Here is a 13,726-nt window from a genome sequence, read left to right as displayed (position 1 = left end):
TGGGTGCTTTGGGAGGAACGGTTGGTGAAAGGGCTGGAGGGAGGCAGCATGTCTGGCTTTGTAGGAATAGGCCTTGGGTTACTGCTGGTAATCCTGTCTTCCTCGTGGGATTAAAGGAGGTCAGAACATGTGGCCTCCTTGCCGTTTTTGCAGTTGTCAAGGCGGTAAATCTTTACAGAAGTAGATCACTCCATCCTGCTTCCATGGAGCAGCTAGTGGCTTTGAACTGCCAGCTTTCTGGTTAGCAGTCAAATGCCTTATGCACTGCACCACTAGAGCTCCTTTTTTAGACAATAAACACCAATCTATTTTCTAGCCAAGAGCCTGTAATCTCTTGTCCTTATTTCCTTCTTTCTTTTTTGATCAGTTAAACGGTTAAGCAGAATTGTCAAAAGAAAGGGACCAAAAGTAAGTCTAAGTTCCCCATGGCAATCTTCTCACTATAAAGAAAAAGTCCAGACAGTTTGTATATAATTCACCAAGTTGTGAAACTTGGTGAATGGACAAGCCTTCATATGTCGATCTATTGAAGGAATAAACTGGGGTATTTTAGAGTACCAATATTCAAATGGCCTGCTCTAAGACCTAAACTAAAAGCAGCCTCCAAAAGTGTAATCATTATTCTGAAACCTGTTTTTATTCCAATAACATACTTAACAGAATGTCATCCTTTTAACTTTCAACTAAGTTGAAGCAAATGAAATTACAATTATTGGCTACATGCAAAGAGATGCTTTGTATATCTAACATGCACATGTCAACGCAAACCCATAAATTTTCAAGTCTTAAACTGAAAACAGAAAATTTAATTCTTTGTACTTCTCTAAAAAATGCTGAATTTCAGAATTTCATAAGTATAAAATATAAAAGCAATTTTTTATGACTCTAAACGGTAACCAGTAAACAAACAATGATCAAAACATTACCATATACAATAACTAAAAGCAAATTATTAGTTCCTATGTTAGAAGTTTGTACTTAATGTTGCTTAATGTAACATTTAAAGATAAGAGTACTAAGAGAAATTTAAAATACTACTTAAAAATGCAGGAATCCTTACTTATATAAGCAAAATATTAAATTCTGACAGCAAACTTTAACTACTCATATGAGAACAGAATGACCAGATGAAATGCATAAAATTTTAATCCGTAGTCAATTTCAAGTCTTTTAGAATTAAATTTTCATATAATACAGTTGACAGTTTTAGGACTTACCTTCTTCTGTTTCTACAGGCTGTTGAGACAGAATTTTAAGAAGAATTGGGTTTTTCCACATTCCTTCCTTGGTGACATGGACCAGTATTTGTAGGTTATTATTCCCAAATTCCAATAATGCATCATGTGACTCCTAAAAACAAAAACCACATACCCAGAAACCAGATTAATAATTAATATAAAAAGTAGTTTTGCATTTTCCATTATATCTGAACAGCTATGACTGAAAGGCCTTATAACTTGTATTTACCCAAAATAAACAAGCAGAGACAGGCAACCTTTGAATTTTTTGAAATCCGTTGCTGCTTTTCATGAAATTTCAATTCGTCATTCCCAGCATAGAATATCATATGACTGTCTGATTCAAACTGGTCAAAACCAGGCAATTCCAGCTCATTAACACCTAGGACATTTATCTTTGTTCATTCCATTTCATTTTTCACAACTTCCAATTTTCCTAGATTCATACTTCATACATTCCCTGTTCCAATTATTAATGAATGTTTGCAGCTGTTTCTTCCCATTTTGAGTCACGCCCTATCAGCAAATGAAAGTCCCAAAAGCTTTACTCCATCCACATCATTAAAGTTGACTCTATTTTGAGGAGGCAGCTCTTCCCCAGTCATATTTTGAGTGTCTTCCAACCAGAAGGGCTCATCTTCCAGCACTACATCAGACAATGTTTCACAGATACACATAAAGTTTTCCAGTAATATATCAGAGATAGTGTTTTACTGCTATTCATAAGGCTTTCACTGGCCAATTTTTTCTGAAGTGGATAGTCCCATCCTTCTTCTCAGTCTGTATTAGTCTGAAAACCCTAGTGAAACCTATCCACCACAGGTGACCCTAATAGTATTTGAAATACTGGTGGCATAGTCTCCAGCCTCACAGCAATACACAAGCCACCACAGTATGACAAACTGACAGAAAAGTTCATCATCAAAAAGAATGTTTCAAGATCTATCCTGAAGGACAATTCTCCCAGCAAGAGGATAATAATACCTACAAGAAGACTGGTTACTACTACTGCAGTCTGAAATTTATAAAACATGGTATCAAGATGTATTGATTATTACTGGTGATTGGAATGTGAAAGTTGGAAACAAAGAAGAATCATCAGTAATTGGAAAATGTGGTTCTGGTGACAGAAATGATGCTGAAGACTGCATGACAGAATTTTGCAAGACCAATGACTTTTTCATTGCAAATACCTTTTTTCAACAACACAAATGGCAACTAAACACGTGGGCCTTGCCAGACGGAATACACAGGAATCAGACGGACTACATCTGTGGAAAGAGGCGATGGAGAAGCTCAATATCTTCAGTGAAAACTAGGCCAGAAGCTGACTGTGGAACAGACCATCCATCAATGGCTCATGTGCAAGTTCAAACTGAAGCTGAAGAAAATTAAAAGAAGTCCACAAGAGCCAAAAATATGACCTTGATTATATAGCCCCTGAATTTAGACACCATTCAAAGATTTGACACAATGAACATCAGTGACCAAAGATCAGATGAACCATAGGATGATATCAAGAACATCATACATGAAGAAAGCAAAAGTCATTAAAAAGACAGGAAAGGAAGAAAAGACCAAAATGGATGTCAGAAGAAAGTCTGAAACTTCCTCTTGAATAGAGAGAAGCCAAAGCAAATGGAAGAAATGATGAGATTAAAGAGCTAAGCAGACAATTTCAGAGGGCAGCTCAAGAAGACAAAGTAAAGTATAATGAAATGTGCAAAGACGTGGAGTTAGAAAACCGAAAGGGAAGAACACGCTCAGCATTTGCTAAGCTGAAAGAACTAAAGAAAAATTCAAACCTTGAATTGCAATGGTGAAGGATTCTAGGGACAAAATACAGAATGATGTGGGAAGTATCAAAAGAAGATAGAAGGAAATCACTGTACCAAAAAGAAATGGTTGATGTTCAGTAATTTCAGGATGTAGCATATGATCAAGAACCAATGGTACTGAAATAAGAAGTTCAAGCTGCACTGAAGGAATCTGCAAAGGAATTGACGGAATACCCACTGAGATGTTTCAACAAACAGATGCAGCACTGGAGGTGCTCACTTGTTTATGACAAGAAATTTGGAAGAAAGCTACCTGGCCAACTGACTGGAAGAGACTGATATCTGTGCTCATTCCAAAGAAAGGTAATCCAACAGACTATGGAAATTATCAAACAATATTACTAATATCAGACGCAAGTATCATTTTGCTGAAGATAATTAAAAAATGGTTGCAGCAGTATACTGACAGTGAACTTCTAGAAATTCAAGCTGGATTCACAAAAGGTGTAGAATGAGGGATCTCGATGACGTAAGATGGATCTTGGCTGAAAGCAAAGAATACTAGAAAGATGTTTACCTGTGTCTTATTGACTATGCGAAGGCATTGAACTGTGTGGATTATGGATAACAAATTATGGATAACATAGAGGAGAATGGGAATTCCAGAACTCTTTATTACACTCATCAGGAATCTGCACATAGACAAAGAGGCTGCTATCTGAATAGAACAAAGGGCTATTACATGGTTTAAAATCAGGAAGGATGTGCATCAGAGTTGTACCTTTTCACCACACTTGTTCAATCTGTATGCTGAGCAAATAGTTGGAGAAGCTGGACTATATGAAGAAGACTGTGGCATCAGGATTGGAGGAAGAGTCATTAACAACCTGAGATATGGAGGTGACATAACTGCTTGCTGAAAGTAAAGATGATTTGAAGCACATACTTACTACAATCTTCAGTATGGCTTACAGCTCAACATAAAGAAAACAAAAATTCTCACAACTGAACCAATAAGGAGCATCACGATAAATGGAATAAAGATTGAAGTGGTCAGAGATTTCATTTTAGTTGAATACACAATCAACACCCATGGAAGCAACAGTCAAGAAATCAGTCACTGTGCAAGGGACATCAAGCTCAACTGGCATAACATACTACACAAAACACTGTTCCACATCCTACTTTGGCAAGTAGTGACTGGGATCTTAGAAGTTTGCAAGCAGCCATCTGCATGCAATGATGTGTCTCTTCTCATCCAGCGCAAAGAAGAATGAAGAAAACCAAAGACTCATGGAAAAAATTAGTTCAAGGTACTGGTACACCATGTGATCCTCAGCCTATACAACTATGAGACCAGAAGAACTAGATGGTGCCTGGCTACCACTGTCAACCACTCAAGGGGGAATCTCTGTATGAGATCCTGGATAGAGTGGGAGAACAATGTGGAACAAAACTCAAAATCATTAAGAAAAAAAAAAGGGGGAGGGACCAGATTTGCTGGTCTGATAGCGCCTGACAGAACCACTGAGACTATGGCCCCTAGCTGCCCTTCAGGTCTGGAATTGAACCCACTCCTGTGGCCTGCAGCCATACAAAAGACAGGCATATGAGCTGAACATTTACATTAGGTAGATTTACTCCTTGGAGAGAACAATCATGGGAGAATAGAAGGGCTATGTATGCACAGGGAGACAGCTCAAGGGGCAGGAGTACATGGAGGGAAAGACACAGGGAGAGGTAACTATGGGGAGGAAGTAGGAGGGGAGCTGCTGCATTGTGGGAAATTGTAGTAAATGTCATGAGACAAAGTATATGTGAGCTGTTGTATGGAAAGTGAATTTGCTCTATAAACTTTCACCCAAATCACAATTTTAAAAAAAGAAATCAGACATCATACTGCACTGGGCAAATCTGCTGCATAAGACCTTTTTATTCTTTGAAGAATAAGGTGTGCCTGACCCAAGCCATGGCACTTTCAATCACCGCATATGCATGTGAAAGCTGGACGATGAGTAAGAAAAATCAAAGAAGAGTTGATGCCTTTGAATTGTGGTACTGGTGAAGAATACAGAAAATACCATGGACCACCAGAAGAATGAATAAATCATTCTTGGAAGAAGTGCAGCTAGAATGCTACTTGGAAGGCAGAATGGCCAGACTTCGTCTCATCTACCTTGGTCATGCTGTCAGAAGGGACTAGTGCTTAGAGAAGAATATCATGCTTAGTAAAGCAGAGGATCTGTGAAAAAGGGGAAGACTCTCAACAAGATGTATTGACACAGTGGTTACAATGATGGGCTCAAGTATAGCAAGGGTTGTGAGGATGGAATAGGACTGAGCAGTGTTTCATCCTATTGTACACAGGTCACTACGAATCGGAGCCAACACAACGGCACCTAACAACAATAGGGTGTTTTCACTAAGTTCAGGGGACTTTAAAATGTATCCCTGAATTCCTTGTGATAAAATTATCACAAAATTCAATTTGGGTCCTTGCGTTATTATTATTGGATATATGGAGTGTTTTACCATAGATGGCTCATAGTACTAACTACTATAAGTCAACAGACTCTGTGTACTTGACTAATATCCCTGGTAGTAGCTGATTTGATTATTTTAAGGCCACTGCTACAGTTTCTTTCAAAGGATACTGCAGTATTCACATAGGCAACCTATTTCCTTCTAATAGAAATATTATTTAATGACACCACTGGTTGTATTAGTTTAAACTGTTTAAGTTATTCTATGAAAGTACTAAGACTAGCAAGGAGGATCTGGAAATCTACTTCTGAAAAAAGTGGCCAGGGAAAACCTTAAAGAGCAGTGCAAGACGATCTGATAAAGTGCCAGAAGATGTGCTCTTCAGGTTGGAAAGTACACAAAATACAACTGGGGAAGAGATGCCTCCTCTTCTTAAGGTAGAGGTGACCATAATAACATAGACCTAGTAAAGCTTTCAGGACTTTCATCTGCTCATGCGGCAAGATTCAAAATGAGGAGAAAAAGCTGCAGAAGTTCATTAATAACTGGAATGTGGAATGTATGAACTATGAATCATGGAAAATTGGAAGTCATGAAATAGGAAATGGAATGAATAAACATTGATATTGTAGGCATTAGACAGCTAAATAGACTGCTACTGGCCATTATGAATCAGAAAAACATATGGTCTATAATGCTGGAAATGACAAATTGAAAAGGAATGGCATCATGTTCATCATTCAAAAGAACATTCCAAGATCCATCCTGAAATACAAGGTTGTCAGTGAGAAGATAATATCTTTTCGCCTGCAAAAAACACCAATTAATATGACTATTATTCAAATTTACACCCCAACTACTAATGCCAAAGATGAGAAGACGGAAGATATTTACCAACTTCTGCCATTTGAAATTGATCAAACATGCAATCAAGATGGACTGATCATTACTAGTGACTGACAGGTGGAAGGTGGAAAGAAGACAGGCTCTACAGTTGGAAAATATGACCTTGGTGATAGAAATGATGCTGGAAATCACTTGACGAAATTTTGCAAGATCACTGACTTATTGATTACAAGTATCTTTTTCAACAACATTAATAGCAACTATACATATGGACCTTGCCAGATGGACACACAGAAATCAAACTGACTACATGTGTGGAAATAAACAAAACTTCAATACCAACAGTCAGAACAATGCCAAGGGCAGACTGTGGAACAGACCATCAATTAGTCCAATGCAAGTTCAAGCTGAAGCTGAAGAAAATTAAAGCAAATACATAAGAACCAGAGTACAATCTTGAGTGTATCTATATGAATTTAGAGACCATCACAAGAATAGACTTGATGCACTCAACACTAATGACTGAAGACCAAACAAGCTGTGCAATGACACCAAGCACATCATATATGAAGAAAGTAAAAGGTCATTAAAAAGACAGTAAAGAAAAAAAAGACAAAAATAGATGTCAGAAGAGACTCTGAAACTTGATCTTCAATGAAAAGTAGCTAAAGTGAATGAAGAAAAGGATAAAGGAAAAGAGCTGAACAGAAGATTTCAAAGGGCAGCTTGACAAGACAAAGTATTATTATGACACGTGCAAAGACGTGGCATTAAAAAACCAAAAAGGAAGAAATGCTTGCCATTTCTCAAGCTGAAAGAACTGAAGAAAAAAAAAAATGAGCCTTGAGTTGCAATACTGAAGGTGTTTATCAGCAAAATATTGAACACAGGAAATATCAAAAGAAGATGGAAGAAATGTAGTCAGTCACTGAATCAAAAAGAACTGGTTAACGTTCAGCCATCTCAGGAAGTAGTATATGATCAAACACTGAATGTACTAAAAGGAGTCCAAGCAGCATTGAAGGCACTGGCGAAAAACAAGGCTCCAGAAATTGCCAGAATACCCATTAAGATGTTTCAACATCAACAGATGCAAAGCTGGAAGCATTCACTCATCTGTAAAAAGAAATCTGGAAGACAGTTACCTGCTCAACAAACTGGAAGAGATTCATCTTTGTGCCCATTCCAAAGAAAGGTGATCCAACATAATACAGATATTATCAAACAATATTAGTATCACATACAAGTAATTTTGCTGAGGATAATTCAACAATGGTTTCAGCAGTATTATCAACAGGGAACTGTCAGAAATTCAAGCCAGATTCAGAAAAGAACACGGAAAGCTGAATGAAGGATATCACTGCTGATGTCAAATGGAACTTGGCTGAAACCAGAGAATATCAGAAAGATGTTTTATTGACTATGCAAAGGCATTCAACTGTGGGCATCATAACAAATTATGGATCACACTGTGAAGAACAGCAATTCTAGAACACTTCATTGTGCTCACGTGGAAACTGTACATAAGCCAAAAGGAACAAACAGAACAAAGAGATACTGTGTAGTTTAAAATTAGGAAAGGTATGCATCAGGGTTATACCTTTTCACCATACTTATTCAATCTGTATGCTGAGCAAATAATCTGACAAACACGATTATATTAAGAAAGGAGTACCAGGAATGGATGAAGACTCATTAACAAACTGAGATATTCAGATGAAACAACACTGACTGCTAAAAGCAAAGAGTACTTGAAGCACTTATTGATGAAGATCACACATAACCAATGCCTTCATTGTGAATTACACCTCAACATAAAGAAAACAAAAACTCTTACAACTGGACCAATAAACAGCATCATGATAAATGGAGAAAAGGCTGAAGTTGTCAAAGATTTTATTTTACTCGGATCCACACAGAACACCCATGGAAGTAGCAGTCAAAAAAAATTAAAAGATGTATTACAATGGGAAAATCTGCTGCAAATAACCTCTTTAAAGTGTGAAAAAATAGATTATCACCTTGAGGCCTACGGTATGTTTCATGTAAGCCATGGTATTTTTAATCGCCAAATGTAGACAATGAATAAGGAAGACCAAAGAAGAACTGATTCCTTTTAATTATGATGTTGGTGAAGAAAGCTGAACATGCCATGCACTGTCAGAAGAACAAACAAATCTGTCTCACAAGAAGTACAGCCAGAATGCTACTTAGAAAAGAGGGTGGCAAGACTTCATCTCATAGACTTTGGACATGTTATCAGGAGAAATCAATTTCTGGAGAAGAATATCATGCTTGGTAAGGTGGAGGGTCAGTAAAAAAGAAGACAACCCTTAGCAAGATGTATTGATACAGTGACTGTAACAATGGGCTCAAACATAGAAACAACTCTAAGGATGGCGTTGTTGTTGTTGTTGTGTGTTGTTGAGCTGGACCCAACTCATAGCGACCCCTCTGTGGGTTGCTGAGGCAACTATGGAAGTAGATTGCCCAACCTTCCTTCTGAGGAGTGGCTGGTGGGTTTCAATTGCCAGCCTTCTGGTTAGCAGTCAAGTGCCTTAGGCACTATGCTATCAGAGCTCCCTAAGGATGGCACAGGACCAGATAATACTTCATTCTGTTTTATACAGGGTTGCTATGAGTCCGAAACAACTCAATGGCACCTAACAACATCAAGATATACTAAAAACTGGCAGTTTGAACCCACCCAGCTGCACCATGGGAGAAAGACCTGGTGATCTGTTCCCATAAAGATTATTTGTCTAGAAAACCCTATAGGGCAATTGTGCCCTCTTTACATGGGATCACTATGAGTCAAAATTGACTTTAAAGCACTAAACAACAATAAAATCAATTTGTTTCTGTTCTAAATTTCTCACTTAATTTTCTAGGAGAAATTAACTAAGTGTCTTGGAGCTCTATAGTGAAAATCAGCTCACCTGTAGGCTCTCAAGGAAAGGTACCCAGACTTCACATGGTAGTTCACTTTCAGACACTGGAAGCAGCAATTCAAAACAACTCCTACAATATAAATAACCAAGTAAATATATAAAGGTGGCTATAGTCACAATTTAGTATGACAGCATACTGAATATACATTTTACATCTGTTTACACTATTTTCATTTGTTTTTTCACTTCAAAATTTTATTCAACATTGCTGTATTGGCTTTTCAAACAGAGAGAAAATAAGAAACCTCAAGAGTCTTTATACATACATTGTTGCGTTTATATATTTGGTAGTATCATAAGCATTTTAGAAATCATAGTCCAAAGAAAATAGTTTATTTGAGGCAAAGGAATGGGGGGACATACACAAACAGCTCTGATTCCAAATAATAGAAACAGGAGCTCAAGCTACTAATTTAGCTGGTACAGTGATAAACTTAAGTAATTGTCATCTATATAGGTTTCTGTAACTTGCAAAGGAAGCAGAAATGATTAGTAAGTCATTTCTTTACCTCTAAGAAATCGAGCAAAGAAAAGAAGTTCTTCTTTCTACCTTAACCATTACCCAGAAGGCACAGGAACAAACAGGAGGTATTTAAAACAAACAAACAAAAAAAAAAACAGGAAATACAGAACAACCTGAATAAACATAAACTCAAAATACTAATCAACTAACAATTCTTTAAAATCTTGCAGAGTATTACTTTACCCTGGGAGCTCTGGTAGCATAGTGCCTAAGGCATTTGACTGCTAACCAGAAGGCTGGCGGTTCAAACCCACCAGCCACTCCTCGGAAGGAAGATGGGGCAATCTACTTCCGTAGTGATACTGCCTTGGAAACCCAAGGAGGGGTCACTATGAGTCAGATCTGACTCAATGGCACATAACAACAACAACACTTACTTTATCCCAGGTAATATAGAAAAGTGGGACTTGGTAGGAGGAACATGGAATTATAAAACCAAGGATGCTTAATCTCTACAAAGATAAGGAATTAGAAGTTTTGACTCTGGCAAACAGGAAAGGAAACAGTTGAGGCCTGAGAAAAATAAACTATCTAGACTAGACTTTATCTCACCAAACAATCTATAAAGTGACCCAAGGTGATCCCTAGGTGAAACGTGGTAACTATTGACTTTTTTTTTCAATATGCAGATAAAAATTACATTAAAGGTATAATCTGCTGCTAAGCAGTCAAATATTAACAGAAAAAGCAGGTGTTAAATGATCATGGACTTTAGGTGGTGATCTTATACTACACCCTGATATTTTCTGCTAGTAAAATTATTCTTAGTTCAAAAAATAGAATGAAGTATTTTATGGTATTTTCCTCAAAGTACACAGTATTCCTCAATGACAATGACAATTTCTAGATACTCTGTCACTTTAATAGATCTATACCTAAGGGACAGTGCCTACAGCCACTAACTGCTAACCAGAAGGTTAGAAATTCAAATCCAACAACCACTCCATGGAAGGAAGCTACTTCCATAAAGATTCACTGCCTCAGAAACCCAATGGGGGTCACTATGAGTCAGGATCAACTCTATGGCAGTGTTTTTTTTTTTCTTTTTTAATACCCAAGAGAGGACCTCTGGTAGTTCAGGGCCTAAGGCACTTGAGTGCTAACCAGAAGGCTGGCAGTTCAAACCCACCAGCCACTCCTCGGAAGGAAGGTTGGACAATCTACTTCTGTAGTGATACTGCCTCGGAAACCCAAGGAGAGGTCACTATGAGTCGGGTCTGATTTGATGGCACATAAAAACACAACAACAAGAGACAGAGAGAAAATGTGTCATTCTCAGATTACAAACCCAAGTAGGTAAAGAAATTCTAGGGCAGTTAAAGGTTATGTTGCTGGGCTGGAGATTCCTTTGTACCATATCTTCTGGGACACTGAGAATGGAGGCTCAAAGCAAAGGGAATTTCATTCAAAAGTACCACGCTTAACAATGCTTTGAGGAATGAACGTGACACCATAATAAAGAGAAGACAGGCAAACATTATGAAACCAAGCGTCTCAATTTTGAGAGTAACTTAAATTCTTAAACTTACAGTACTAATCTGCCAAGCACTAAGAGGACATCTTCACACTCAGTAGTTAAATACGGCCGTGCACTGGCAAAGCTTTGGATGGCAAGTCGATATACCTCCAGAAGATACACGATATGTTCTGATGCATTCTTGTTGCTTGCATATTGCAATAAAGTCTAAAAAAATAAAATTAAAGATATAATTATTTTAAAAATAAAAATAATGAAACAAATTAAACATTGCCTTTTTCCTCTCAATTGCACTACCCTCTTGTTTGTATAAAATATGTATATACCTTTTATTTGGCTTTTTAGGATCTGGCTGGTTTAGAGGATTCTATTTTCATCACCAGAATTGTTTCTGCTGAGTTAAAGAAAAAGCAGAACTAACTGCTCTTCTGACCAGGGAATAGTCTAAATGTAGAGCTTTAAAATGTCTGTAGCTGTTCTCACTAGAGGCCTGAAGTTACCATCTCTAAAATCCAATAGTAAGTTTCATTAATACAACTTCAAATTGAACATCAACCATGTGTCAAGCACTGGGTATACAAGAAAAAGACTATGATCCTTTTCTACGAGAAAGCGTACTCCTAAGTATGGTCTCAGTTCTATAGCTTCATGAAGTCCATTTTTCTCTGTACACACTGAATCAATTAGGCTTTCAGGGAATAACTTACACAAATCAATTTTTTAAAAGTTAGTGTTACACTTTTATTTTAAAGCAATTTTCATTTTAAAAACAAATTCCAAAAAATACAACAGTAGGAAACACTTCCTAACTCATTCTATGAAGCAGTATTAGCCTGATATCAAAGTTAAATAGAGACAATGCAAGAAAACTATAGAGCAATATCCTTTATGAATAGAGATACATATATCCACAACAAAATCCTAGCAAAACAAATCTAACAGTGTATTAAAAGATTCATACACTATGATCAAGTGGGATTTATCCCAGAAATACAAAGTTGTTCAATATAAGAAAATCAATGTAACAAAACAAAGGGGGATGGAGGGAACCCACCCATAGTCATTTCAAATGACAGAAAAAGCATTTGACAAAACTCAACACACTAGTATGATAAAAGCAGTCAGAAAATTAAGAAAAGGGAACTTTCTCAACATGATAAAGGTCATTTATGAAAAACCAAAACCCACAGCTAACATCATAACACTGAACAATGAAAGACTAAAAGCTTTTCCCCTAAGATCAGGGACAAGGCAAAGACATTCACTTTTTCCACTGCTATTCATATTTTATTAGGTAAGGTAGTGGTGGTGGGGGGTATCGAAACAGGAAAGTAAGAAGTAATGCCATCTCTAAATAATAAATGCAGAAATCATAATCTCATAAACAGAAAATCCCAAGGAATTCACAAAAACATTGCTGGAGCTAACAAACTAATTCCACAAAGTTCAAGATTCAAAATCAACACAGAAATATCAAATGTGTTTCTATACACTAGCAACAAACAAACCCAAAAGGAAATTAAGAAAATAACTCAATTTATAACAGCACCCAAAAGAAAAACCTAAATAAATGGAAAGACATCCCATGTTCATGAACTAGAAGACTTAATATTGTTATGATGCCAATAAGACCCAAAGTGATCAGAGTCAATGCCATCCTTATCAAAATTCCAACAGGTTTCTTTCTTTCTTTTTTTCTTTTGCTGTGATAAAGAAAGGTGATCCTCAAATTTATATGGAATTGTAAGGGTATCCAAATAGTTAAAAACAATTTTAGAAAAAGAAAAGTACAGCTGGAGGATTCACGCTTTCTGATTTTGAAACTTACTACAAAGCTATAGTAATCGATATAGTATTGGCATGAGGATAAACATACAGAACAATAGAATAGAGTTGAGAACCCATAAATAAACCCATACAACTTCGACAAAGGTGACAAGACCATTTAGTGTGGAAAGAATAGTATCATCAACAAATGGTGCCAGGACAACTGGATATCCATATGCAAACAAACGAAGGTGAACTCTTGCCTCACACCATATATGATAATTAGCTCAAAATGGATCAACACCTAAATATAAAACCTAAAACCCTAAACACAGATGAAAACACAGGTAAAGCTTCAAACTCTTGTTTTTAGCAATGGATTTTCACATATGACATCAAAAGCATGAAAAAAAAGAAAAATTAGATAAACTGGACTTTGTCAAATTTTAAACTTCTGTGCCTCAAAGGACATTTTATCAAGAAAGTGAAAAAACAAATTATAGAAGGGACAAAATATTTGGAAACCATGTATCAGATAAGGGCTTCCAGAATATATAAAGAACTCCTATAATTCAACAACAAAAAGACAAATGAGCCAATTAAAAAATAAACAAAGGACTCAAACAGACATTTCACCAAAGTAAGTATGTTGTTGTTGTTGT

At 36.8% G+C, this 13,726-nt stretch overlaps 1 protein-coding gene across 1 annotated transcript in view; it reads right to left on the bottom strand.

Moving 5' to 3' along the window:
• RLF (RLF zinc finger) overlaps window positions 1–13,726 on the bottom strand; it is a 170,916-nt gene that overhangs the window by 92,339 nt on the left and 64,851 nt on the right. Inside the window, exons 2-4 of the mRNA XM_007952692.2 lie at window positions 11,350–11,504; window positions 9,286–9,367; window positions 1,218–1,350 (exon numbers count right to left, since the gene is read on the bottom strand). Coding sequence (XP_007950883.1) covers window positions 1,218–1,350; window positions 9,286–9,367; window positions 11,350–11,504 — 370 coding nt within the window. The remainder of the gene's footprint in view (window positions 1–1,217; window positions 1,351–9,285; window positions 9,368–11,349; window positions 11,505–13,726) is intronic.

The sequence above is a fragment of the Orycteropus afer genome, unplaced genomic scaffold, assembly GCF_000298275.1.
Source record: "Orycteropus afer afer isolate SDZICR_OR568_19922 unplaced genomic scaffold, OryAfe1.0 scaffold00355, whole genome shotgun sequence".
Lineage (NCBI taxonomy): Eukaryota > Metazoa > Chordata > Mammalia > Tubulidentata > Orycteropodidae > Orycteropus > Orycteropus afer.
The sequence above is the reverse complement of the archived record's forward strand: the minus strand, read 5'-3'. Positions and strand labels throughout refer to the sequence as shown.